We start from the raw sequence: 21,747 nt of genomic DNA, 5'->3' as shown, positions 1-21,747 counted from the left end.
CGGTCTTGGAATCTGACACCACCAGACTTCTTTCTTTGGAGTCTGCCCAAAAAAAAAGTCTATCAGAACAAGTCTTGCACTGTGGAAGATTTGAAGAACATCCAACGTGAAATTGCTGCTCATCCTAACGGGAGTTACAACAGAATATTTGGGGCGTTGGGTGTGAGAAAAATTGTATTCCATGCCAGTTTTGCTATCATTCAGGATTTCTTTGTTTTAGCAAAAAAAAAAAAAAACATGTTTAATAATGGAATCAGTTTTCCACTCCTATGGCACCTTCCTGTCATCCCATACTTGCTGTAGTAGGGGAAAATCATATTATTTACAGTCATTCCAGTGTCTATCTTAAGTGCTACAGGTAGAATGTTATCAGGTCTTGGGCTTTTCCAGGTTTGATTTTCTGGACTTACTTGACAACTTCTCTTGTGACATAAGTAAACCCATTCCTCAGCATTAAGGGTATAATCAACTGGCGTACTACTGAATACAATATTTATCTAAAGTAAATCTTAAATTATAAGGGGAATTTAAGTACTAATATGTTTTCTAACTTCAGTTGACGGCTTTGCACCTTTACTGCACATATAGGCTTCTGCATGGTTTAACAGATGCAATAATGTTCACCACTCTTTGGTATATTCCTCCCATGTTTGTCCTCATGCACTTCTGATGTGAATACATATTAACTAAACATATTTTTAAAGTTTGATATTTGACATGCACATTGACATTAATGCAATTACGCATAAACAAAAAAAAATAAAAATAATAATAATAGTGCACACAAAGCAATGACTTACACGATACCAGATTAAGCTCTAAATAATGCCTTGTATAAAATTATCATCTTTTACTAAAAGGAAAACAAAGTACATCAGACTTTGCTAGTATATATTTAGCAATAACCAGAAATTTAAAAAGACCAAATTAACAACTGTTCCATTTTACACATCATACATAAATTCTGAAAAAAGTATAGTAATTCTCAAAGGAAACTAACAATTTAAAATAACTCATCAGAAAAAAAATCTAGTAGATTTACAGGACTGTAGCGGATAGGTTATGCTTTAAAGTCACAAATGTTTTTAACCAGGTTTATCCTTTGTAAGCAAATCATACAATTTACCACTGAAGCATCTCCAATTTGTAGAAAATTGTTTTAGCATCTGCATTCTTGTTATATAGTTACAACACCCATCTGGATAGATATTTTCATGAAGGTGGTCTCCAGTGCCCTTGTACAAAGACAGAATAGTTTTTACCGTACCTGTGTGTTTTGCGTGGGTATTTGCAATAACAATGCTAATGCATTGTGATCAAAAGTTTCATCTAAGGCAATAAGTGCACCATGGACTCCACTTTCCAGCAGGTTGTTTGCAAACTCCTTAAGACCAATTGATTGTATCCAACGAGTGACTCTGTCATTGCTCCAAACTAAAACATCTAGAAAGTAAACATATTGAAATTTTTAAATAAAAAAACTAATAAAAGAGCAAGTTACTTTAAATAAGATCATCATAAAAAATATGCACCTTTTTAATTCTCAACAAATCAATATTTTTTTTATATTATATCAATATATTAACCTGCCTCGAACACTACAGTTTGTGTTAAATCGATTTAAAAATTATTATGTACACTATACAGACTGAACATCATTGCCATATGGGACTTAAATTACATATAGTTCAGACTGGAAAAGGAATCAAGTCACCTGTGAGAAGTAGGCTTATTAAACCAAGGAAGTATTAAATAGATAACAAAAGGGATCTGAAATCAAAAAGAACTGTCAACATGGTCTTCGAAGATGATCTGTCCATGTCTTGAGAATACTGGTGGTAAGGTGGAAAGGCACAGGTTTATAGGGTAGTTGAATAACTTTGGAACCAGGGTGGGTTCCATTTGAATCAGAAGGGCACTGATGTATTTAAAATAATATTTAGTTAGTTATGGCCTATTAGAATAGGTAATGATGGATGGGAAGTTTAGAATAGTTTAAATTGTAAAGTATTAAGAGTATGTAAGCTTATCGAACATTGGTATTGATCAAACATAAAAGATTATATCAATACAAGATTATAAATTGCTTATCCCAATACTAATGTATGCAATTATGAAAAAACAGCAAAGACTGAAATGTTTACTTCAAATGGGAAATGAGACGCATCTTAGTGAAGGAAAAAGTGGTTGGGCAAGCTCTAGAAACAATTAACCTGGTGACACAGACCTGTGAAGACTATAACAGCCAAAAAGGGTTCCTATCCTGTATCAATTTAAACCCTACTAAATGTAGGCCAGCTACCATAACATGTATTACAAAAAAATAAACTGACCCTATTATGATAAAAACATATGAAATATTTAGATGGGAGAAGTTAAATTTCATTAATATTCACAAGTTTTATGAAGTATTAGATAAAATTAGTATTTTTATGGAATTACATGGTGTTAAAACTGCAGCTCTTTAAGTCCCAATCTCAAGCAAACTATTTCCTGATCACTGAAACCCTAAGTACCCAATGCCCACACTCCTCTCTTCTTCTGTCAGGACATAGATGCAGCATTTTACAATTACACCTTCATTCTCAGTACTGACTAACATAATAATAGAAGTTTAACACAACCCTTCTACAAATGTATCATGCAACTATGAAGCCACATCTGGCACACAATGTGCAATTCTGATCTCCATATTACAAAAATTACACAAGGACAACACCAAAGAAGAGCTACTAGACTGACTGCAGGCCTGCAGTTTATGGACCCAGAGGAAATATCAGAATATAAGAATATTTACATTTCAAGCTGCAAAAAATTAAGGGACATGACAGTGTTCCAAATCAGGAACAGTTAGTATTATATATGCTAGCTCTTACTTGAAAATGTTTTCTTCAACAGGAAGACAAAATACAGAAGAAACATCTATTTTGCACCAACTGATATTTGGACTTCAGTTTTTATACATTCACAGCAACATAATTTAAACAATTAATTTTTATTTGGTTTTAGTCTTGAATAAAAGCACACTTGTTATACATTTTGTGAAAGTGTTTATTTGAAAATTGGGCTTCAGTATTTACACATTCTACACTTCACGTCAACATTATGTCGTTATTAATATAACATAAAAATGTTTGTTTTAGTTATGTGTATAACACTTCTTGCCTAATATTTATTTCATTGTACCTTCACAAAGATCATATGCACTGACACTGAGCAAACATGAAATGTATGTACTGTATTTCAAATAACAATATATCATTACCTATATAATTCCTTACAACTTTGCTAGATAAAATCTTCAGAGTAGAAATTCATGCTGGGGATGATAAATAGAGAGGGTTACTGTGTCAGGAAGAGCATACAGCTGGCTGAGTGGGGAAAGAATGAGTGCAGGCGGAGTGCCACTAATTGATACATTTGCAAAACAAAAGCAGTTATCGGCAGGCAATTGGTGAGGCGATAAGGACATACGAGTTTCCTTGCGTGTATGTCAGGAAAAGTAGGGTTATCAGGGAGAATGAAATATTTCTAGGTATTCTAGTGTTAAGAAACAAAGCCTGTGCAAAATGAAATTACCTTTAACTTCATCTTGACATTCTTCTCTTCTCCTTTCAAGTTCCTTTCTGTCATAATTTAACCTTCGTAGACACATTATTCCACACTGGAAACTATTTCTGTTATGTAAAAATGTGTAAGTAAAATGAAAATACAGATCATAAAAGTAATATGAATTTTAAATCAGTGTCCATTCAGAAAGAGGCAAAAAAAAAAAAAAAAATTTAAAAATGAAATTCTATTACAAATGCCAACACTAGCTTCATATGAAAACACAATTCAAAATAACCTTAATGCTATGAAAGAAAACAGCAGCAGAGTTCCATTTTTCCTATATTCTTACCTATATTATTTCCTTTTTTTATTATAATTTTGGACTGTTAACATATTTTCAATAATTTTATTTGCTCATTTTCAGTAATCAGTATTTTTTTTACCATAAAGGCTTTTGTTAATCTTTGTTTTCAAACAGTAATAAAAAAAAACATAATATGAACCATCAATATTTCTGGATAGCAATTGTCAGGTTTGGTGTAATTTTTTTTAACAGGAAGCTTGAGGACTAAATCATCATCTTGAATATTTGATGCTTTTGATTACATTAGCTGCTAGTGAAGCAAAAGAGTTTAAAAAGTTATTAAAAATCTGTGATTTAGGAAATGGGATGGAACTTCATCACTTGGTACGGGAGCTCTTAACTTATTTTTTGTCTGGAATTTTAAATGCATTATTTCATCTAACCATCAGACTTAAAAGGTAAGTTGAAAGATCTTTATTATCTGCCAACTTCAAAACCCTTTAAAACCCTTTACAGAAACTAGCACTTGCCTATGAAAGCTGTCAACCATTTTAAGCTGTCCACGCAAGTCTTTCTTTGTCAGATGGTCCAGCATCCGGGCATCAACAAGGCATTCCATGAAGTAGCTTCTGTACTGAGGCAGCCCTAAGCTGGGTAGCCATTCATTCCCTATCCATTCATGGTTCATATCACCATATGCCAGGGTCTAGAGTAAAGAATTGCAAGAGTTGGGTAAAATTACATAGCACATCTTAAATGAGTCAATCATTTTGCTGTTTATATAAAAACAAGCTCCTTCAAGATGAATTAAGAACAATTAAGAATTTCTTTACATATTACCATGTGTTAAGAGGTCACTTTAACTATTATAATTGGTATTTTGTTTATTCCTTTAAAGATCTATGATTGACAATGTTAAACCACCATTAGAAAGAGACCATAAAATTCTGGAGTTGATCAGCATGTTCCAGGCTGATCGACTTGTAGAAAACTAATACCCTCTTCATATACACAATGCTAAATAAACAAAAGGATAAGCTTAAACATTTACATTCTAAAATGTGTAAAGCCATAGAAATCAATCTGCTACAAGTAGTGGCTGACCACTAACTCCAAGTACAGTTACTGCGCTCAGTCAGACTGTCACTCACCAAGAAGAATGAAAAGGAAAAATTTCACAATGGATTGATATCATATAGAAAAATGCAAACCTGGGCCCAGCTGCCCTCGTCATCCTCCTGATGTTAGCATTGTTAGATGTGCAAAGAAGAGATATTAAAGACTGTTAGTTGATAAGTAATGAACATGAACAATACACTACAGGTACATGTCACCAAGAACAAACAGCACTAATAAAAAGTGATTAAACAAATATGCTATGTAATTCACCCTATTTTCTGCTATACTCACCCATCATAAAAATGAAAATCAATGAGGCATACTACATTCTCTGTGGAAATTAACATGATGGAACATGCATCAAGATGAAAAAGGCAGGCCCTAAACATCTACTGCATTATGCACATATTCTACTAAAACCAAACTGGGACAATTAAGTACAGCAAACTAAGAAGGGCTCTTACTGCTTAAAATAACTTTATTCATGTTCACTACAACACAATAGGAAAATTAAGAGGCTAACAGTACTATGTGTTAAAAAAAACTAATATGGGGCAATTATGCATTAAAAACCAACCACCACAACTAAACAAAGGAAACAAAGGAAAGTGACACATGCAAGGCAAGGCAAAGAGGTGGTTAGAATAAAATAATAAAAAAAAAAAAGCAGAAAAAAAAAAAACTAACCGTCTGAGGTGTGGCTGCAAGATTTTCCATCTCTTCATGCGTAACCCAAACATTTCCAGTGGACTAATCACAACACCCAGTGTGAGTTTTACATATATATATTTAAGGGGGGAGGGAGGGAAAAAAAGCGGAATATTTAAGCACAAGAGAGGTTAATTTGCAGCAAGCTTTTAAAATGAAGTATTTCAAATAAATAGTATAATTTTTAGGCATACATATCATGCTAAGAGTTTTGTTTTTTAGGTATATGAAAATCACATGCACACCCTTGCGAGAATGTAGTGCTTTGGTTAAAGACAGAATTTAAAAGAACAGATTATGACCAATACACATAGCAACAGTACCCACTGTAGACAAATCTGCATTCATATCACTTGAACAAACTACCTCTGTTTGAAAATACCAAAGACTTAATTTTAACAAGACATTAAAATTGAGAGCATGGGAGTACAGAGACCAGGAAGAACTAAGTCATTTTTTAAATATTTATATATTGTTACTGACTGAAATTCTGGGTGTGAACAATTTACTCTTGATATCAAAGTTGACATGTCAAGTTACATTTAAAAACAAAACATACTCAGATTTCTGTAACCCATCCCTGAAAGATTTCAGCTTACTTGTACAGAAGATGAATAGATTTCATGTGCTACATGACTGCTGTTAAATTATTCAGTATTACATATCTTAGGTTAATCAGAAAAGTTAAAGCAAAACTGCTACTGGAAAACTTTAATTATTTTATGTCAAATTCCTCCAAATGTAGCAGATAAATATTTCACCAAGTGGGTTATTATAATTCACCCAAATGCCTCTGCATACAAGATACTACTTTATGGGTGAACAGAAAAAACTTGTATACTTTTTCTGTTACAAGCACTATTTCTTTACAACAAAACAAAAACACTTGATGTCAACTTAAATTTTGATACCACTTAATCAACTAATTTCCATAATATTTCAGTAGTAAGAATATTAAGCACATAAACCTACAATATAAATAACATAATATAGTAATAATAAGCAGATAAAACTACATATACTCAGTGGGGTAGTTCAAAAAGTTTAAACAAAAAGTCACATATGCCAGACATAAGAATGTCTCATTACTGTACTGCAGGCAATAAAGATGACAGCTACACATACCTACACAAACTGAAGCATTATGCATAAATAAAAACATGTTACATAAAGGGGGAGGGGGGTTTGAGTAGTGACATTACATGGGACCATGCTATTCTTTCTACTTCCAGAAGTCTCCTTAGAAAGATCTCTAATAGGTATCAAACACACCAACACCACACATTCACCTAGAGATCAAACTCATGCAAGTACCCATTTGAAAAATCTATGCTCTAAACAATAAAAAGTGATTTGAAAAAAAGGAGCTAAAAAAAAAAGCTTTTTTGAAGTTTTTCATGTTTCATCATATTATTTAAAACAAAGCAAAAAAAATTTTTGCTACTAAGTGACTCATTAAGTATCAGTAGGTGGTATTCCACTCAAAGACGGCAGATGTATACTACCTATCATGGCAGTTGCATACAGTCATATGGAAATGTTTGGGAACCACTCTTAATTCTTTGGAGTTTTGCTGATCATTGGCTGAGCTTTCAAAGTAGCAACTTCCTTTTAATATATGACATGCCTTATGGAAACAGTAGTATTTCAGCAGTGACATTAAGTTTATTGGATTAACAGAAAATACGTATCATAACAAAATTAGACAGGTGCATAAATTTGGGCATCCCAACAGAGATATTACATATACCAGCCTCTAGACACCTCCTATAGCCTTTGATGAGTGTCTGGAATCTGGATGGAGGTATTTTTGACCATTCTTCTATACAAAATCTCTCCAGTTCAGGTAAATTTGATGGCTGACGAGCATGTACAGCCTGCTTCAAATCATCCCATAGATTTTCAATGATGTTCGAGTCAAGGGACTGTGATGGCCATTCCAGAACATTGTAATTCTCCCTCTCCCAGAATGCCAGAATTTGTAGATTTCAAACTATGTTTGGGTCATTGCCTTGTTGGAACATCCAACCCCTGCGTAACTTCAACTTTGTGACTGATGCTTGAGCATTATCCTGAAGAATTTGTTGATATTGGGTTGAAATCATCCAACCCTTGACTTTAACAAGGGCCCCAGTCCCTGAACTAGCCATACAGCATGATGGAACCTCCTCCAAATTTGACATTAGGTAGCTGGTATTTTTTTTTTGGAATGCAGTGTAATTTTTCCGCCATGCAAAGCGCTTTTTTTGTTATGACCAAATAACTCACTTTTTGTGTCATCAGTCCAAAGCACTTTGTTCCAAAATGAGCATTTGCATACAACAAGTGACTCTGTTTATGGCATGACTGCAGAAAGGGCTTCTTTCTCATCACACTGCCATACAGATGTTCTTTGTACAAATTGCGCTGAATTGTAGAACGATGTACAGATACACCATCTGCAGCAAGATGTTCTTGCAGGTCTTTGGAGGTGATCTGTGGATTGTCTGTAACCATTCTCACAATCCTGAGCATTTGTCGCTCCTGTATTTTTCTTGGCCTGCCAGACCTGGGTTTAACAGCAACTGTGCCTGTGGCCTTCCATTTCCTGATTACATTAATTACAGTTGAAACTGACAGTTTAAACCTCTGAGATAGCTTTTTGTAGCCTTCCCATAAGCCATGATACTCAAAAATTTTTGTTTTCAGATCTTTTGAGAATTGCTTTGAGGATCTCATGCTGTCACTCTTCAGAGGAGAGTCAAAGGGAAGCACAACTCGCAATTGACCACCTTAAATACCTTTTCTCATGATTGGACACACCTGTCTATGAAGTTCAAAGCATAATGAGCTAATCCAACTAGTTTGGTGTTGCAAGTAATCAGTATTGAGCAGTTATATGCATTCAAATCAGTAAAATTACAAGGGGACCCAATTTTTTGCACAGGCAGTTTTTCACATTTGATTTAATTTCATACATCCAAATACTGCTTCACTAAGAACCTTTGTTCGGAAAACACCCCAGTACTCAGATGTTCCTAGAAAATGAAAGACATACCACTGTTATCTTTTTTGTTGAAAGTAGAGTCAATTATTATGCAGGCTGAGAGGGGTTTCCAAACTTTTTCATATACTGCATGTTACTGTGATAATTTTGATTCTTTATCTGGTAAAAACGCAAAATTGCCAAACGGGAATTTTTAAATTCCAATCAAACTGTACACAAACCATACAAATCATGCTAAAAGAATGATCGTGACTGGCAGGCAGTGATCACCAGGCTGTGAAAAACCTATTAAACCCATTATTCACGCATTAGCAGAAACATACATGACTTCCAACAATACCAGGTAAATCACTACAATATCACAACTGGGTTCCAATTTCTACCACATTTAAACCAATGCACTCCATGAAATATTTTCAACAGACTGTGAGAAAGTTTCAACCTCCAAACTATCGCTCGAAGATGACATTGTGAGGGAATTTCTTATTATAAGTACCCCATAAATATTGCTGCATGAAGCATTTAAAATATGCTAAGAAGGCCGCACCCACCATAATGAATTACATTCAAAATAAAAGTATTACATTAGTATTTTTGTGGTTAATGGATTATGAATGAGAAACATTAATGTGAAATTTCATTTAGAAAATAATCCTATTCACTATAAACTGAATTTAGGTGAATAGGATTAGTGAACTTTGTTGGGCAAAATGGCCTTTTCATGTTGTATTATTTTCTAAGGTTCTAACCTTATTGTCATAAAAGTCTTACTTGCTTTATCAAGAAGTTCAATATCTTTATCAACTTATTGACTCCATTTCAATATACAGTGGTACCTTGGTATACGTCCTTAATCCGTTCCAGATCCTTGGACTTATACCAAACGAATTTTTCCCATAAGAAATAATGGGAAAATGATTAATTCGTTCCCATGAAAAAAAAAAAATCCTATTGTTATTTGCATATTATACATTGATGGGGTTGTATAAAATAATTTAAGCACTGCTTAATACTAAAATACATAAATACAAAAGCAATTAGATGAAATAAATGAAAATGACTTGTCCGATAACAATGAGTTTAATTTTACTGCACAACAAAGGAGAGCGTTACAGCTCTTCCAAAGGAGCCACTTCAGGCAATTGTGTAGCACTGCCGTTGTTCTTCTTCTGGCAGTCTTCAATCCAAATCCCTAAAGCAGATTCCATCCAGACTACTGCCTTATTACATCCACTTACAACTCGTTTTGCACCCTGGTTAAAAGGACACTGCGTCGTAGATCTTATATTCCTTTCCTACTTTTTAAATAAAAAGAATCGTAGCCTTCAACAAATCCAAAACGTTTACCTTTTCGGCAATCGTTAACATCTTCCATTTGCACTTGGGCACGGCCCCTGAAGCAGTAGCAGATCGGTTTGGAGCCATAAGGGCTTGGCTATGCACTAAGATAAACACAAAAGAGCATAACTCTTTACACAGCGAAACACGTTGATGCTGAATAAGCGAGATGAGACTTGCTGGTTAACACTGCATTCAGCATGCAGGAACTTAACTGCATGCTCTGATTGGTTAGCTTCTCAGTCATCCTCCAATAGCGTCCCTTGTATGAAATCAACTGGGCAAACCAACTGAGGAAGCATGTACAGGAAGTAAAAAGACACATTGTCCGCTGAACCCGTGAAGCAGCGAAAAATCCGCGTTACATATTTAGTTATGCTTTCATAAAAAATCCACGACAGAGTGAAGCTGCGAAAGTCGAAGCGCGATATAGTGAGGGATTACTGTACAGGTTAAAACTTGGCCCTTTTTTTTTTTTTTGAAGGCGCGCGCCCGGTATACCACACGTGTTGTTCTAGCACACGAGTTGTATTTCAAACAAAGGTCGTATACCAAGCAAAATATTTTGCCTTTAAACAGGACGTATACCAAGTTGGACTTATTCCAAAGCAGACGTATACCGAGGTACCACTGTATAACTAATACTTGAAGCATAACATTTTAATTTGTAAAACACTCAGCCAGTGAGAGTCCAGATACTGAAAAAACAGAAGTTCTATAACTAGATGATCCGTCCATACCTCGCGGTCACAGACACCATGCCTATTTAGCTTGTGCCTAACCATACTTTCCATATCTTCTAAAAGGTTACCATTGTGGGACTGCAACATTATTATTAGGCTTTTGGTGGTAATATCTCTGTAGAAAACTATAGGATGGCAGAGTTTAAGAAAACCAGGCTGCCCCCTCTCCACCTACACCTACACAGGATACGCCATAGTGACTAAACTATCATATAGGGAAACCATTTGGGAGCTTGCTTTTCAGAGTTTCACTTTTAACAAAGAAAGTTAATCAAAGCTAAAGCAACCTCTCTTTGCAGACTCATTCCAAACCAAAAAGGTGCTTAAAAAAGAACATTCAAGTTTGTAAGAGCAGCTAAACTCTTACTCTGCAAAACACAGATGTACACTTATGTGAAATCACTGACCTGTACTAGGGAAAAAAAAGATTCTGATCCATACAGAATATGCTAGATCACTCCTTAAAAAGCAGCTGTATGTATCTCTTCAATGTCTTTAATTTCAGAAAGGTAAAGCACTCATTTTGGAATCAGGAAGTCTACTTCGCCCTGTTTGGAACTACCAAGCTGACTCATTCCCTTGAGAGTCAAGAATTGATTAAGTCTCTATTCAGCCACTGTTTACTTTGTACGCATAGTTCAAGTATTATAAAATCCAACACTATATCGTATACATACAGTACTGCTACTGGATAGATTACAAAACAAGAAAATCTTAAGTGCTACACCATACTTTCCAGAAAATCAAGAGGCACACATCCTCCTTTCAAACTAGTACTGCAGTAACCCTACAAGCCTAATATCATTGCTCCACCATTCCCAGTTGTTCCGTTCACTTCTCTGAAAGTCAAACCATTGTTCCTCTTGGCTCTTATGCTGAGATGTGACTTCAGGCTGAAAGACATATTGTAGCTGCCACTGCTCATTTTTTCAATAACATCTCCTCTGATATAGGAGAAAGTGTGGTCTGCCTTGTGCTTTCTTAAGTCTACAGCCACCTCCTTGGTTTGTCTGACATTTTGTATGAGATTATTTTCCTGGCACCATAGAGTCGTAGACATCACCTCTATAAGCTGCATTATCTCCGTTGGTGATCAGACCTAGGAGGATAGTGTCATCAGCAAATTGAATGATAGAGTTGGAGCAGTGTTTGGCTTAGCACATTACCCTTTGGAATGCCTGTATTCAGAGTCTGCATGGAGGATGTGATGCTGCCAGTCTGTAGATGCTGTGGTTTATTCTTTAGGAAGTCCACAATGCAGTGGCAGAAGGTCGAGCTAAGCCTTAATCAGGAGATTGGTGATCAGCTTTGATGGTACAACAATGTTAAATGTAGAGATGTATAAGAGATACTATTTGTATCAGGGTGGTATGAAGTGCAAGAGAGAAGACATCCCCTGTGGATTAGTTATGATGATATGCAAAGTAAAGGTGATTAAGACTGTCTGGAATATTCAGCTTAACTTGTCAGATCTAGGCCTGTTTAATATGTGCTAGAACAACACTCAGATCTAAGGATCATCTGCTGCTATGAACATATTAGGCAGACTGGTACTGATATGGTGCTAGTAAACAGTGCAACTGACAATTGGGATATTTCCCAGCAAGGCTAAACCATGAAGCAAGAATCAGCTGAAAAGAGGGGCCACTCAATTATAGTCTACTGTTCTTTATGCACACACCCATGCTCACTGAAACCAAGCAGGCATTAAAAGTAAAGTCAAGCTAAACATGCCTTTTGGGATTTGGGAAGCAGCTGGGTCAACCACTGAAAGTCCCCAACCCCATATAATAAAATATTACATAAAAAGACATTGGTGAGGGAACATGCAACAAAGCTATGCTCCCAAGGATGTAACCAATGTAATTATATAATCATACTGTGCTGTATTAAATTATTCAAATAATAAAGAAAATAATAAGTAATAGTAGCAAAAGAAAACTCCAGTGCCCTACAATAAAATGCTTTTTATAAAAGACATTAACCACAAGTTTATGAGGTAAGAAGAGCTAGGGGTATGATCCTTGTGAATAAGCTAGAATTGCCCATAGCACTGCAAACAGGCAAGGTGTAGGCTAAGTGTGTCATTGTGAGCTTAGCAGACATATTAACCCAGAAGTAAATGTGTCTTCTGTATTATGCATTGTCCTGGGAAAAAAACAAATGTATTCAATATTTTATATCAAAATTTTTTGAATTATTCATCCAATAGAGGGCAGTGTTTGTTAATATAAAGATGCAGAAAATATTTAGTAAGAGAAGAACATTAAACAAGAGATACTGTATATACCTCTATTCCACTAGTTTTTAAATAGTCTGTTCTACATATTGGACACCTGACAAAAATGTACAGTGGTATGTCAAATGAAATATGGGCTTTACTGTTATTTTCATTGCATTACAATGAATTAAATGGTAGCAAAATACATTTAAAAAAAATGCCAATTATCTTTAGGTAATTTATCTTCATCTACTAAACTGAAGAGCTTGTTTTAAAGAAATTCCACTAAAAACACACAATTTTATAATTTCTACTATAACTAAAATGTTTTAATCATTTTAGAAACTAGTATAATCACAAACTGATGCAAAAGTTCTTTAATGTTAAATACTATGACATTTTTTAGCTCGACAAATCCTGAGAAGGGTTGTAGTGGACTGAAGCCTCTCCCAGAAAATATAGGACACATGACAGGAAAAATGCCCTGGACCGGGCATCAGTCCACCACAGGGGAACGCGCTCACACACCTCATACACACCAAAGCCAATTTAGCATCCCCAATCCACCTAACCTTCATGTCTTTATACAGTGGGAAGAAACCAGAGCACCATAAGCAGGGGTCTCCAAACTTTTTTTCCCTGAGAGCTACTTTACAAAATGAAAACGGCCAAGATCTACTCATGTTTTGTAATGTTTATTCTCATAGCTTATTTCAACCCAAAAAAACTGAATAAGCTTGTTTTGCCTGAACATTTACAAAATGTTGGTGTCCACAACTTACATTTTGCATTAAAACATCACAAAAAAGAATTACTTCACCTGCAAGTGCATTTTGTATGTCTGTATGCATTTTCTAGTGTATCTAACACTACTGATTTAAAACATGAATGCTGTCTAAACAAAACAATGTAATTCGAAATACACAGATACAGTCATGGCCGAAATTATCAGCACCCCTGGAATTTTCCCAGAAAATGCACCATTTCTCCCAGAAAATTGTTGCAATTACAAATGTTTTGGTATACACGTTTATTTCCTTTATGTGCATTGGAACACCACAAAAAAACAGAAAAAAGGCCAAATCTGACATCATTTCACACAAAACTCAAAAACCGGGCTGGACAAAATTATTGGCACCCTCAACTTAATATTTGGTTGCATGTCCTTTGGAAAAATTAACTGAAATCAAGCGCTTCCTATAACCATCAACAAGCTTGTTACACCTCTCAACTGGAATTTCCAACCACTCTTCTTTTGCAAACTGCTCAAGGTCTCTCAGATTTCAAGGGCGCCTTCTCCCAACAGCAATTTTGATATCTCTCCCCAAGCGTTCAATCGGACTTGGATCCGGACTCATTGCTGGCCACTTCAGAACTCTCCAGCGCTTTGTCTTCAACCATTTCTGGGTGCTTTTAGAGGTATGTTTTGGGTCATTGTCCTGCTGGAACACCCATGACCTCTGACATAGACCCAGCTTTCTGAAACTGGGCCCTACATTGCACCCCAATATCTTTTGGTAGTCTTCAGATTTCATGATGCCTTGCACACAGTCAAGGCATCCAGTGTCAGAGATATCAAAACATCCCCAAAACATCTTAGAACCTCCACCATGTTTGACTGTAGGTACTGTGTTCTTTTCTTCGTAGGCCTTATTCCATTTTCTGTAAACAGTAGAATAATGAGCTTTACCAAAAAGCTCTACCTTGGTCTCATCTGTCCACAATACGTTCGCCCAGAAGGATTTTGGCTTCCTCAAGTACATTTTGGTAAACTCCAGTCTGGCTTTATGTTTCTGTGTCAGCAGTGGGTTCCTCCTGACTCTCCTGCCATAGCGTTTCATTTTGTTCAGATGTCGACGGATAGTTCGAGCTGACACTGTTGCACCCTGAGTCTGCAGAATAGCTTGAATATGTTTTGAAGATGATTGGGGCTGTTTATCCACCATTCAGACTATCCTTCGTTGCAGTCTTTTATCAATTTTTCTCTTCTGTCCACGTCCAGGGAGATTAGCTACAGTGCCATGTGTTGTGAACTTCTTGATTATTTTGCGCACAGTGGACAAAGGAACATGAAGATCTCTGGAGATGGACTTGTAGCCTTGAGATTGTTGATATTTTTCCACAATTTTTGTTCTCAAGTCCTCAGACAATTCTTTGCTCCTCTTTCTGTTCTCCATGCTTAGTGGGGCACACTCAGACACACAATAGAAAGGTTTAGTCAACTTTTCTCCATTTTAACTGGCTTCAGTTGTGATTGCTATATTGCCAGCACCTGTTTCTTGCCACAGATGAGTTCAAACGAGCATCATATGCTTGAAATAAAACAATTTACCCACAATTTTGAAAAGGTGCCAATAATTTTGTCCGGCCCATTTTTGAAGTTCTGTGTGACATGATGTCAGATTTGGCTTTTTTCAGTTGTTTTGTGTTGTTCCAATGCACAAAAAGGAAATAAACATGCGTATACCAAAACATTTGTAATTGCAACAATTTTCTGGGAGAAATGGTGCATTTTCTGGGAAAATTTCATGGGTTCCGATAATTTCGGCCATGATTGTATTACTTATTCATTTGTCATTTTGTTCCATGTCACTGTTTCACTTCACTAGAGTATTCACATGTCCAGTTACATGTGTTGTGTGTTTTTTAATTAGTCAGATGACTGGCACTGCATGGAGTCAACAAGAGAGGTGTATGGTGGAGTGCAGCCACTTAGTTTTACTCTTATGGAGTCATTTAAATGTTCATCTCTCAGTCTTGTTGTGAACTTTGATTTCATGACATTCATGTCAGAAAAGGCAGACTAACAGAGGTATGGAGACCCAAACAAAGCAGACATTTTCAGAGCTGCTTAGAGAATATTCTTAGTTATCTGGCTCTAATAAGCTCCAGAAATGCTGAGAATGATTTTGAGACTTTAACTGGACATTTTGAAGGTTTACTAATATATAATATATAAAATCCAATGTCTGTCTGCTTTTCACAAGAGAACTACTAGATTTAGATTGGGGTTTTTTTCTATAATTTGCTTGAACATTCTGGTTGACTTTGTAAATTCTCTCATTTCGCTATGTGTCATAGTTTGCTTGCGGTACCAATTTATTTGTGCGAATCCGAGAAACACACAGCGTGCCGAGGGCAGGGGCCTTCCTCACTCACTCGCCAGCTTCAGGGCATGTTCCTTAACTCCGCTTAGCAAGCGAACGAGAGAACAATTGGGATTTCTTAATGTGAGAAATAAATGCAGTGCTGTATTTAAACATAAATGTACAAGAGCAATAAAATTTTGAACCTATAAAAAGACATCAGTAAACTCTATACTTAAATGATACTCATTTTATTTGCACATCCAAATATTTTTCTCAGAATTTATTCCAAAGTTAATCTCGGTTTTTAAATTTTGATTAAAAAAAGAAACCACTTAAATCACATAAATCATTACAAATAAATGACAGGAAAAACATGAGTGTGATGTCCGTATTATAATATAGGCCCAGGCCTGACATCATCTGCAAACCGAAGCAACATTAAAAAAAAAAAAAAATGTTTATTATTCAATTCTAAAAAAGGTTAACCTTACCGTTCTTGATGTTGGAGGAGCTGAGGGACTAGTTAAAGACATGATCTCTTGAATCGCAAGACGCAATTTTAACCTGTGAAGGGGATTGCTAATTCCAATTTCACGTTGTATTTCTGTATCAGACAACGCTGACATTATAGCACCACTTTTGACATTGGCTCTGCAAGCTGCCACATACCAGGCTGGCATTCCAACCCAGAGCTAGAAAAAGAAATTTTTTTGCATATGTTTGTTACATTGCATATAATATTTTACACTCTCAAAGGTTAGCAACATGAATACAATAATAAATCCTAACATAATAATTCAACGAATGCAAACTTCATACTATAATATAATATAACCACCCAAAGTTTACTAGATGTTATATCAATTTATATATTTTGGCTAGTTGCCCCTTTAATACCAATGTTCTATGCAGCGGTCTTAGGCATCCATAAAATGAGTCTCAGCATTCAAATCTAAGTAGAATGAGAGCTACTAATTTAGACTCTTCACTCTGTTAGTTATTTACTGAAAAAAGTAAAGCTATGAGCTACCAGTAATATTCTTCTATTCTGCATAACAGGTTGGGGGCTCTTCTGTTACACTGGCACCTAAAATGCCTGATCATCAAAAGCGATACTAGGATTCATTCTGGTTATCATACTTGAGCTTGTTCAGATGTGGATGTCAGCATGTACTTATACTGTGAATCTGAGCTTGTACAGGTCTCAGCATTGCTTAAATTTTTTTACTTTCCATACTACTTTTACTAATTAAAGGAATACTCCATACAAAAATACATTTTGCAATATATCAAATCACCCCTTGTAGTAATGGCTGAGAATTTTTAATCTTGTGTGTTCATGCAGCTCTCCCTTGGTACTCTTTAGACAAGTTACAGTTTGCAAATAAAAATGCATGACTTTTTTTTTTTTTTTGTTTAAAGAACATTCTGTTTGTCAGAAATTATGTCAGCTTGTAGATGGATCTAATTTATCCTAATATGCTGTCTCTTTACAACTCCTATGTGATGCAATGAATTGATTTAGACCAGATGTTAAAGGTTATTTCTTTAAACCAGGGTTATTTGGTGAAATACTATGGTTTGTGAAACACAGCGAAGAAAATGTCACTGACCAAATGTACTTCAGAGTGAATAACTGACAAACTGTGCATCAATAACTTATGTAAAAGCTGAACATGGGCGACACGGTGGCGCAGTGGTAGCACTGCTGCCTCGCAGTTAGGAGACCTGGGTTCGCTTCCCAGGTCCTCCCTGCGTGGAGTTTGCCTGTTCTCCCCGTGTTTGCGTGGGTTTCCTCCAGGCGCTCCGGTTTCCTCCCACAGTCCAAAGACATGCAGGTTAGGTGGATTGGCGATTCTAAATTGGCCCTAGTGAGTGCTTGGTGTGTGGGTGTGTGTCCTGTGGTGGGTTGGCACTCTACCCAGGATTGGTTCCTGCCTTGTACCCTGTGTTGGCTGGGATTGGTTCCAGCAGACCCCCTGTGACCCAGTGTTTGGATTCAGCGGGTTGGAAAATGGATGGATGGATGAAAGCTAAACATTGTATTGGCTGAGTCACTATAATGTCAGTTTTCAAAGAATTCACCTATGGGTTTGTAGAGTGTGCAATTTAATAGATATTCCATTTAAATAACTGATTTCCACAAGGAGAGTGATTACACCATTCCTCCTTTTTATTCTATAAACACATTGGGAGGGACATTGAAATGAGGAAGAGAGTTTCCTTAGTTTCTTGGTTGAGCACCTCGGCAGGATGTTAAGCACTGAAACTTTAAAAATAAATAAATACATAAATAAATAAAACATTGTTCAGTGCTCCATCTTTTTTAAATAAAAAAACAGAAACAACACATTCAGATTTTCATCTATTTTAACTTTATTTAATAGTGTTTGGTTTAATTTCAGTTTAGTTTTAGTTTTTCACTCAGCATTTAGTTTCATTTCTATTTTGCTTAGAAAAAGTGTTGTAGCGTTATTCTATTTATTTAAGATAATAACTATGACATAGTCCATTATCCTTGACTGTGGGTCCTTCAGTGGTTTATATTCCTTCCATACCATTTCTGATTACTCCTTGGTCTTTACCAGTCGTACCCACTGTATCCCTTTTCAATAGGTTTTCTCACTATTAACTTCAAAAACAACCCTAATGTGTTATTCCTCATCAAAGGAGTGATTCATGCCAAACTTTTCATGTCAGCCTATCTCAGAAAAAACACAGAATACTGATATATTCCTGATATTCCATTCCAATTTGTTTGAATAGTCAGTGTAAATTACTAACCTCACAGATTTTATGGAACTTAGGTTCCATATTATACTACTGTATTCTAAATAGACAAGAGTTAAAATAAGCAAAACATTATTTAAATAAAACAGCTTATTGATATTTACCTCTAGCCACACCACTACTGTGGGGCCATCCCACTGTGCAAATGGTAAGCCTTGCCTACGAGCTTCTTCAAGCAGTTCATGTCTATAAAATGAATAAAATTAATAAATATAGACATATGCATAATTCCATATATACACATATACATACATATACACACACATACATACACACACACACAAAACAAAAATTAATGCAATGGTGCAGTGATTAAGCTTTTAATAATAACTCAAAAAGAGCAATGAAAAAAGTACAAGGAACACTGGGAAAGGTAGAAGTACAAGGAAATACTCGTTATTTTTGTTTATATCTTTTTTGTTAAATATTAAGCATTTTAACATTTGACACAAACAACTTTCTTTCATAGCTTCAGGGTTAGTAGATATGAGTAAAGTGACAGTTTTGCATAAGAGCACCAACTAGAAATACCAACACCGAGAATAAGAAACAGTTTAAAAACATTACATTGATTTAATGCTAAAACTGCATTAATACGCAAGAATACAAGGTCTATAGAAATTAACAACTCTTTGATTTTTTTTTACATTGTGTTGTATGGCAGTGTAAACTTATTAGCTTTTTAATACGGTGTCAAGCTGAAATGGTTTAAACTGTTTGCATTTATGTATTTTCAAGTGAACGAAAAAGGTGAAATTTCCCAAAAAAATAAAATAAATAAATAAATAGTAAAATGGTCCAAGGTGTTGCCTAGGGTGGGGGCCTGACTAAATTTTAGAGCAAAATTGTCTTCCCTTGTACAAATATGGGAAACTGTGCAAATGTGGTGGAGACTGCAAATCCACACAGTTGAAGCTTACTGGACAAACACACATTCTGCTTTAAATATTAGAGAAAACATCTCACAAGCAACAACATTTAAAGAGAAACGATACATTCAATTAAAATGTACCTCATACACTGCAAACTACAGTAATGGTTTACTAAAAAATTTACCTAGCTATTACCAGTATACTGATAAAATGAAAAAATGTTATTTTAGCAGCAAGATTTGCAGTGTTGAAAGTAAATTACATAAAGTGCAATAGTTATTTTGCATACTCCCTAGAGTACACATTCTTTAGTATCTATCACTTATAAAACCATGTGTCAAATATTCATTAATCCAAAGAAAAACAGAACTGCTTTCCTTAATACTGAGCATAACTCAATTATATAACACAATCAACATTAAATATAGTAGTGATGGCATGTTAAGTTAAATCTATACTAATAAAAGGCAAAGCCCTCACTGACTGACTGACTGACTCACTGACTGATTGACTGACTCATCACTAATTCTCCAACTTCCTGTGCAGGTAGAAGGCTGAAATTTGGCATGCTCATTCCTTACAGCTTACTTATAAAAAGTTAGGCAGGTTTCATTTCGAAATTCTACGCGTAACGGTCATAACTGAAACCTATTTACGTACATATATACGGCCATAGCCTGCAGCTCGGTCACCATGTGCGCCCCTCATCGTCACGCCTCCCACGTAATCGAGTGCCTGCCCCTATAAGGCCGTCCGTCAGCAGCAACCCAATAGACACGCTGACGCTAAATATTCGCAGGTGAAGGACTGTGCTTATGCAAACGAAGATGAGATGGTCAGGGATAGACTAGTGTTTGGCACAAACTCAGCGAAAGTGCGAGAGAAACTTTTAAAGTGCCCAGTCTGAGCTAACATTAAATAAAGCCGTGGACATCACAAGATCGCACGAGATAGCACAAGCTCAGCTGAGAACCTTCAATGCATGTACTCCGAGCGGCTCACATGAACTGACTGTGAACGCAGTATGCAGAGAACAAGCAAGAGCTCCAAAGAGAGCTGAACAAAAAACGCATTACACAATTGAGAAGGCAGCAAAAGAATATGAAGCGAGTGATGCATACAAGGATATTCATAAGTGCAGCTACTGCGGAAACAAAGCACGGTGTAAACCTTAAGTTTAAATTAAGTTCATAGACACTCTGCCGCTGGCGTTTGTCATGCCTACGACGAATACAATATTTGCGAGATACAAGTTTAATGAGAGGATGCAGGGTATAAATGAGACTTTTCATCACTTTGTAATGGAGTTAAAATTGCTGGTGAAGGACTGTGCTTATGCAAACGAAGATAAGATGGTCAGGGATAGAATAGTGTTTGGCACAAACTCAGCAAAAGTGCGAGAGAAACTTTTAAAGTGCCCAGTCTGAGCTAACATTAAATAAAGCCGTGGACATCGCAAGATTGCACGAGATAGCACAAGCACAGCTGTGAACCTTCGATGCATGTACTCCGAGCGGCTCACGTGAACTGACTTTGCAGGACTGGGAAAGGTAAACCCGTGCATGCAGTATGTGATGTCTCAGATAAAGAGGAAGACGAGCTGCTTATTGATGCAGTAGTAAAGGAACAACCCTCTGACTCTGAACAAGCCTTTGTAGACAAATCAACAGGAAAGCAAGGTGTAAAGCTTAAGTTTAAATTATGTTCATAGACACGCTGCCACTAAATATTCGCAGGCATATCCACAACTTAGTACCGGGAATGCCTGTTAAACATCTTAGATTCACGAGTACCGAATTGGGTAGTGATCACTTTGATGAATAAAACTTGTTATCTTTACAACGGTTGACAACGAAGATGAGATGGTCAGGGATAGACTAGACAAACACGGAATGTAACTTGAACACAACATATCCTCCAAATACGAACCTGATTGAAACAAATAATGATAAGCAAATCCTTGATGACAGCAACACTCATAACAGTCAGAAAACAATTACATTGACAATCATGTTACGTTATTTT

At 36.0% G+C, this 21,747-nt stretch overlaps 1 protein-coding gene across 19 annotated transcripts in view; it reads right to left on the bottom strand.

Annotated features, from left to right (window-relative positions):
- LOC120526032 (liprin-alpha-1-like) overlaps positions 1 to 21,747 on the bottom strand; it is a 175,019-nt gene that overhangs the window by 15,148 nt on the left and 138,124 nt on the right. For 11 of the 19 annotated variants that reach the window (XM_039748928.1, XM_039748942.1, XM_039748962.1 and 8 more), the window contains 7 exons: positions 18,955 to 19,036; positions 16,552 to 16,752; positions 5,663 to 5,725; positions 5,068 to 5,094; positions 4,387 to 4,562; positions 3,580 to 3,677; positions 1,268 to 1,443 (listed from right to left, as the gene is read on the bottom strand). In XM_039748928.1, coding sequence (XP_039604862.1) covers positions 1,268 to 1,443; positions 3,580 to 3,677; positions 4,387 to 4,562; positions 5,068 to 5,094; positions 5,663 to 5,725; positions 16,552 to 16,752; positions 18,955 to 19,036 — 823 coding nt within the window. The remainder of the gene's footprint in view (positions 1 to 1,267; positions 1,444 to 3,579; positions 3,678 to 4,386; positions 4,563 to 5,067; positions 5,095 to 5,662; positions 5,726 to 16,551; positions 16,753 to 18,954; positions 19,037 to 21,747) is intronic. The other 8 variants (XM_039748989.1, XM_039749016.1, XM_039749007.1 and 5 more) reach the window with 2 other exon arrangements.

Source organism: Polypterus senegalus, chromosome 1, assembly GCF_016835505.1.
Source record: "Polypterus senegalus isolate Bchr_013 chromosome 1, ASM1683550v1, whole genome shotgun sequence".
Classification (NCBI taxonomy): Eukaryota; Metazoa; Chordata; class Cladistia; order Polypteriformes; family Polypteridae; genus Polypterus; species Polypterus senegalus.
This window is presented reverse-complemented; position numbering and strand designations above follow the sequence as displayed.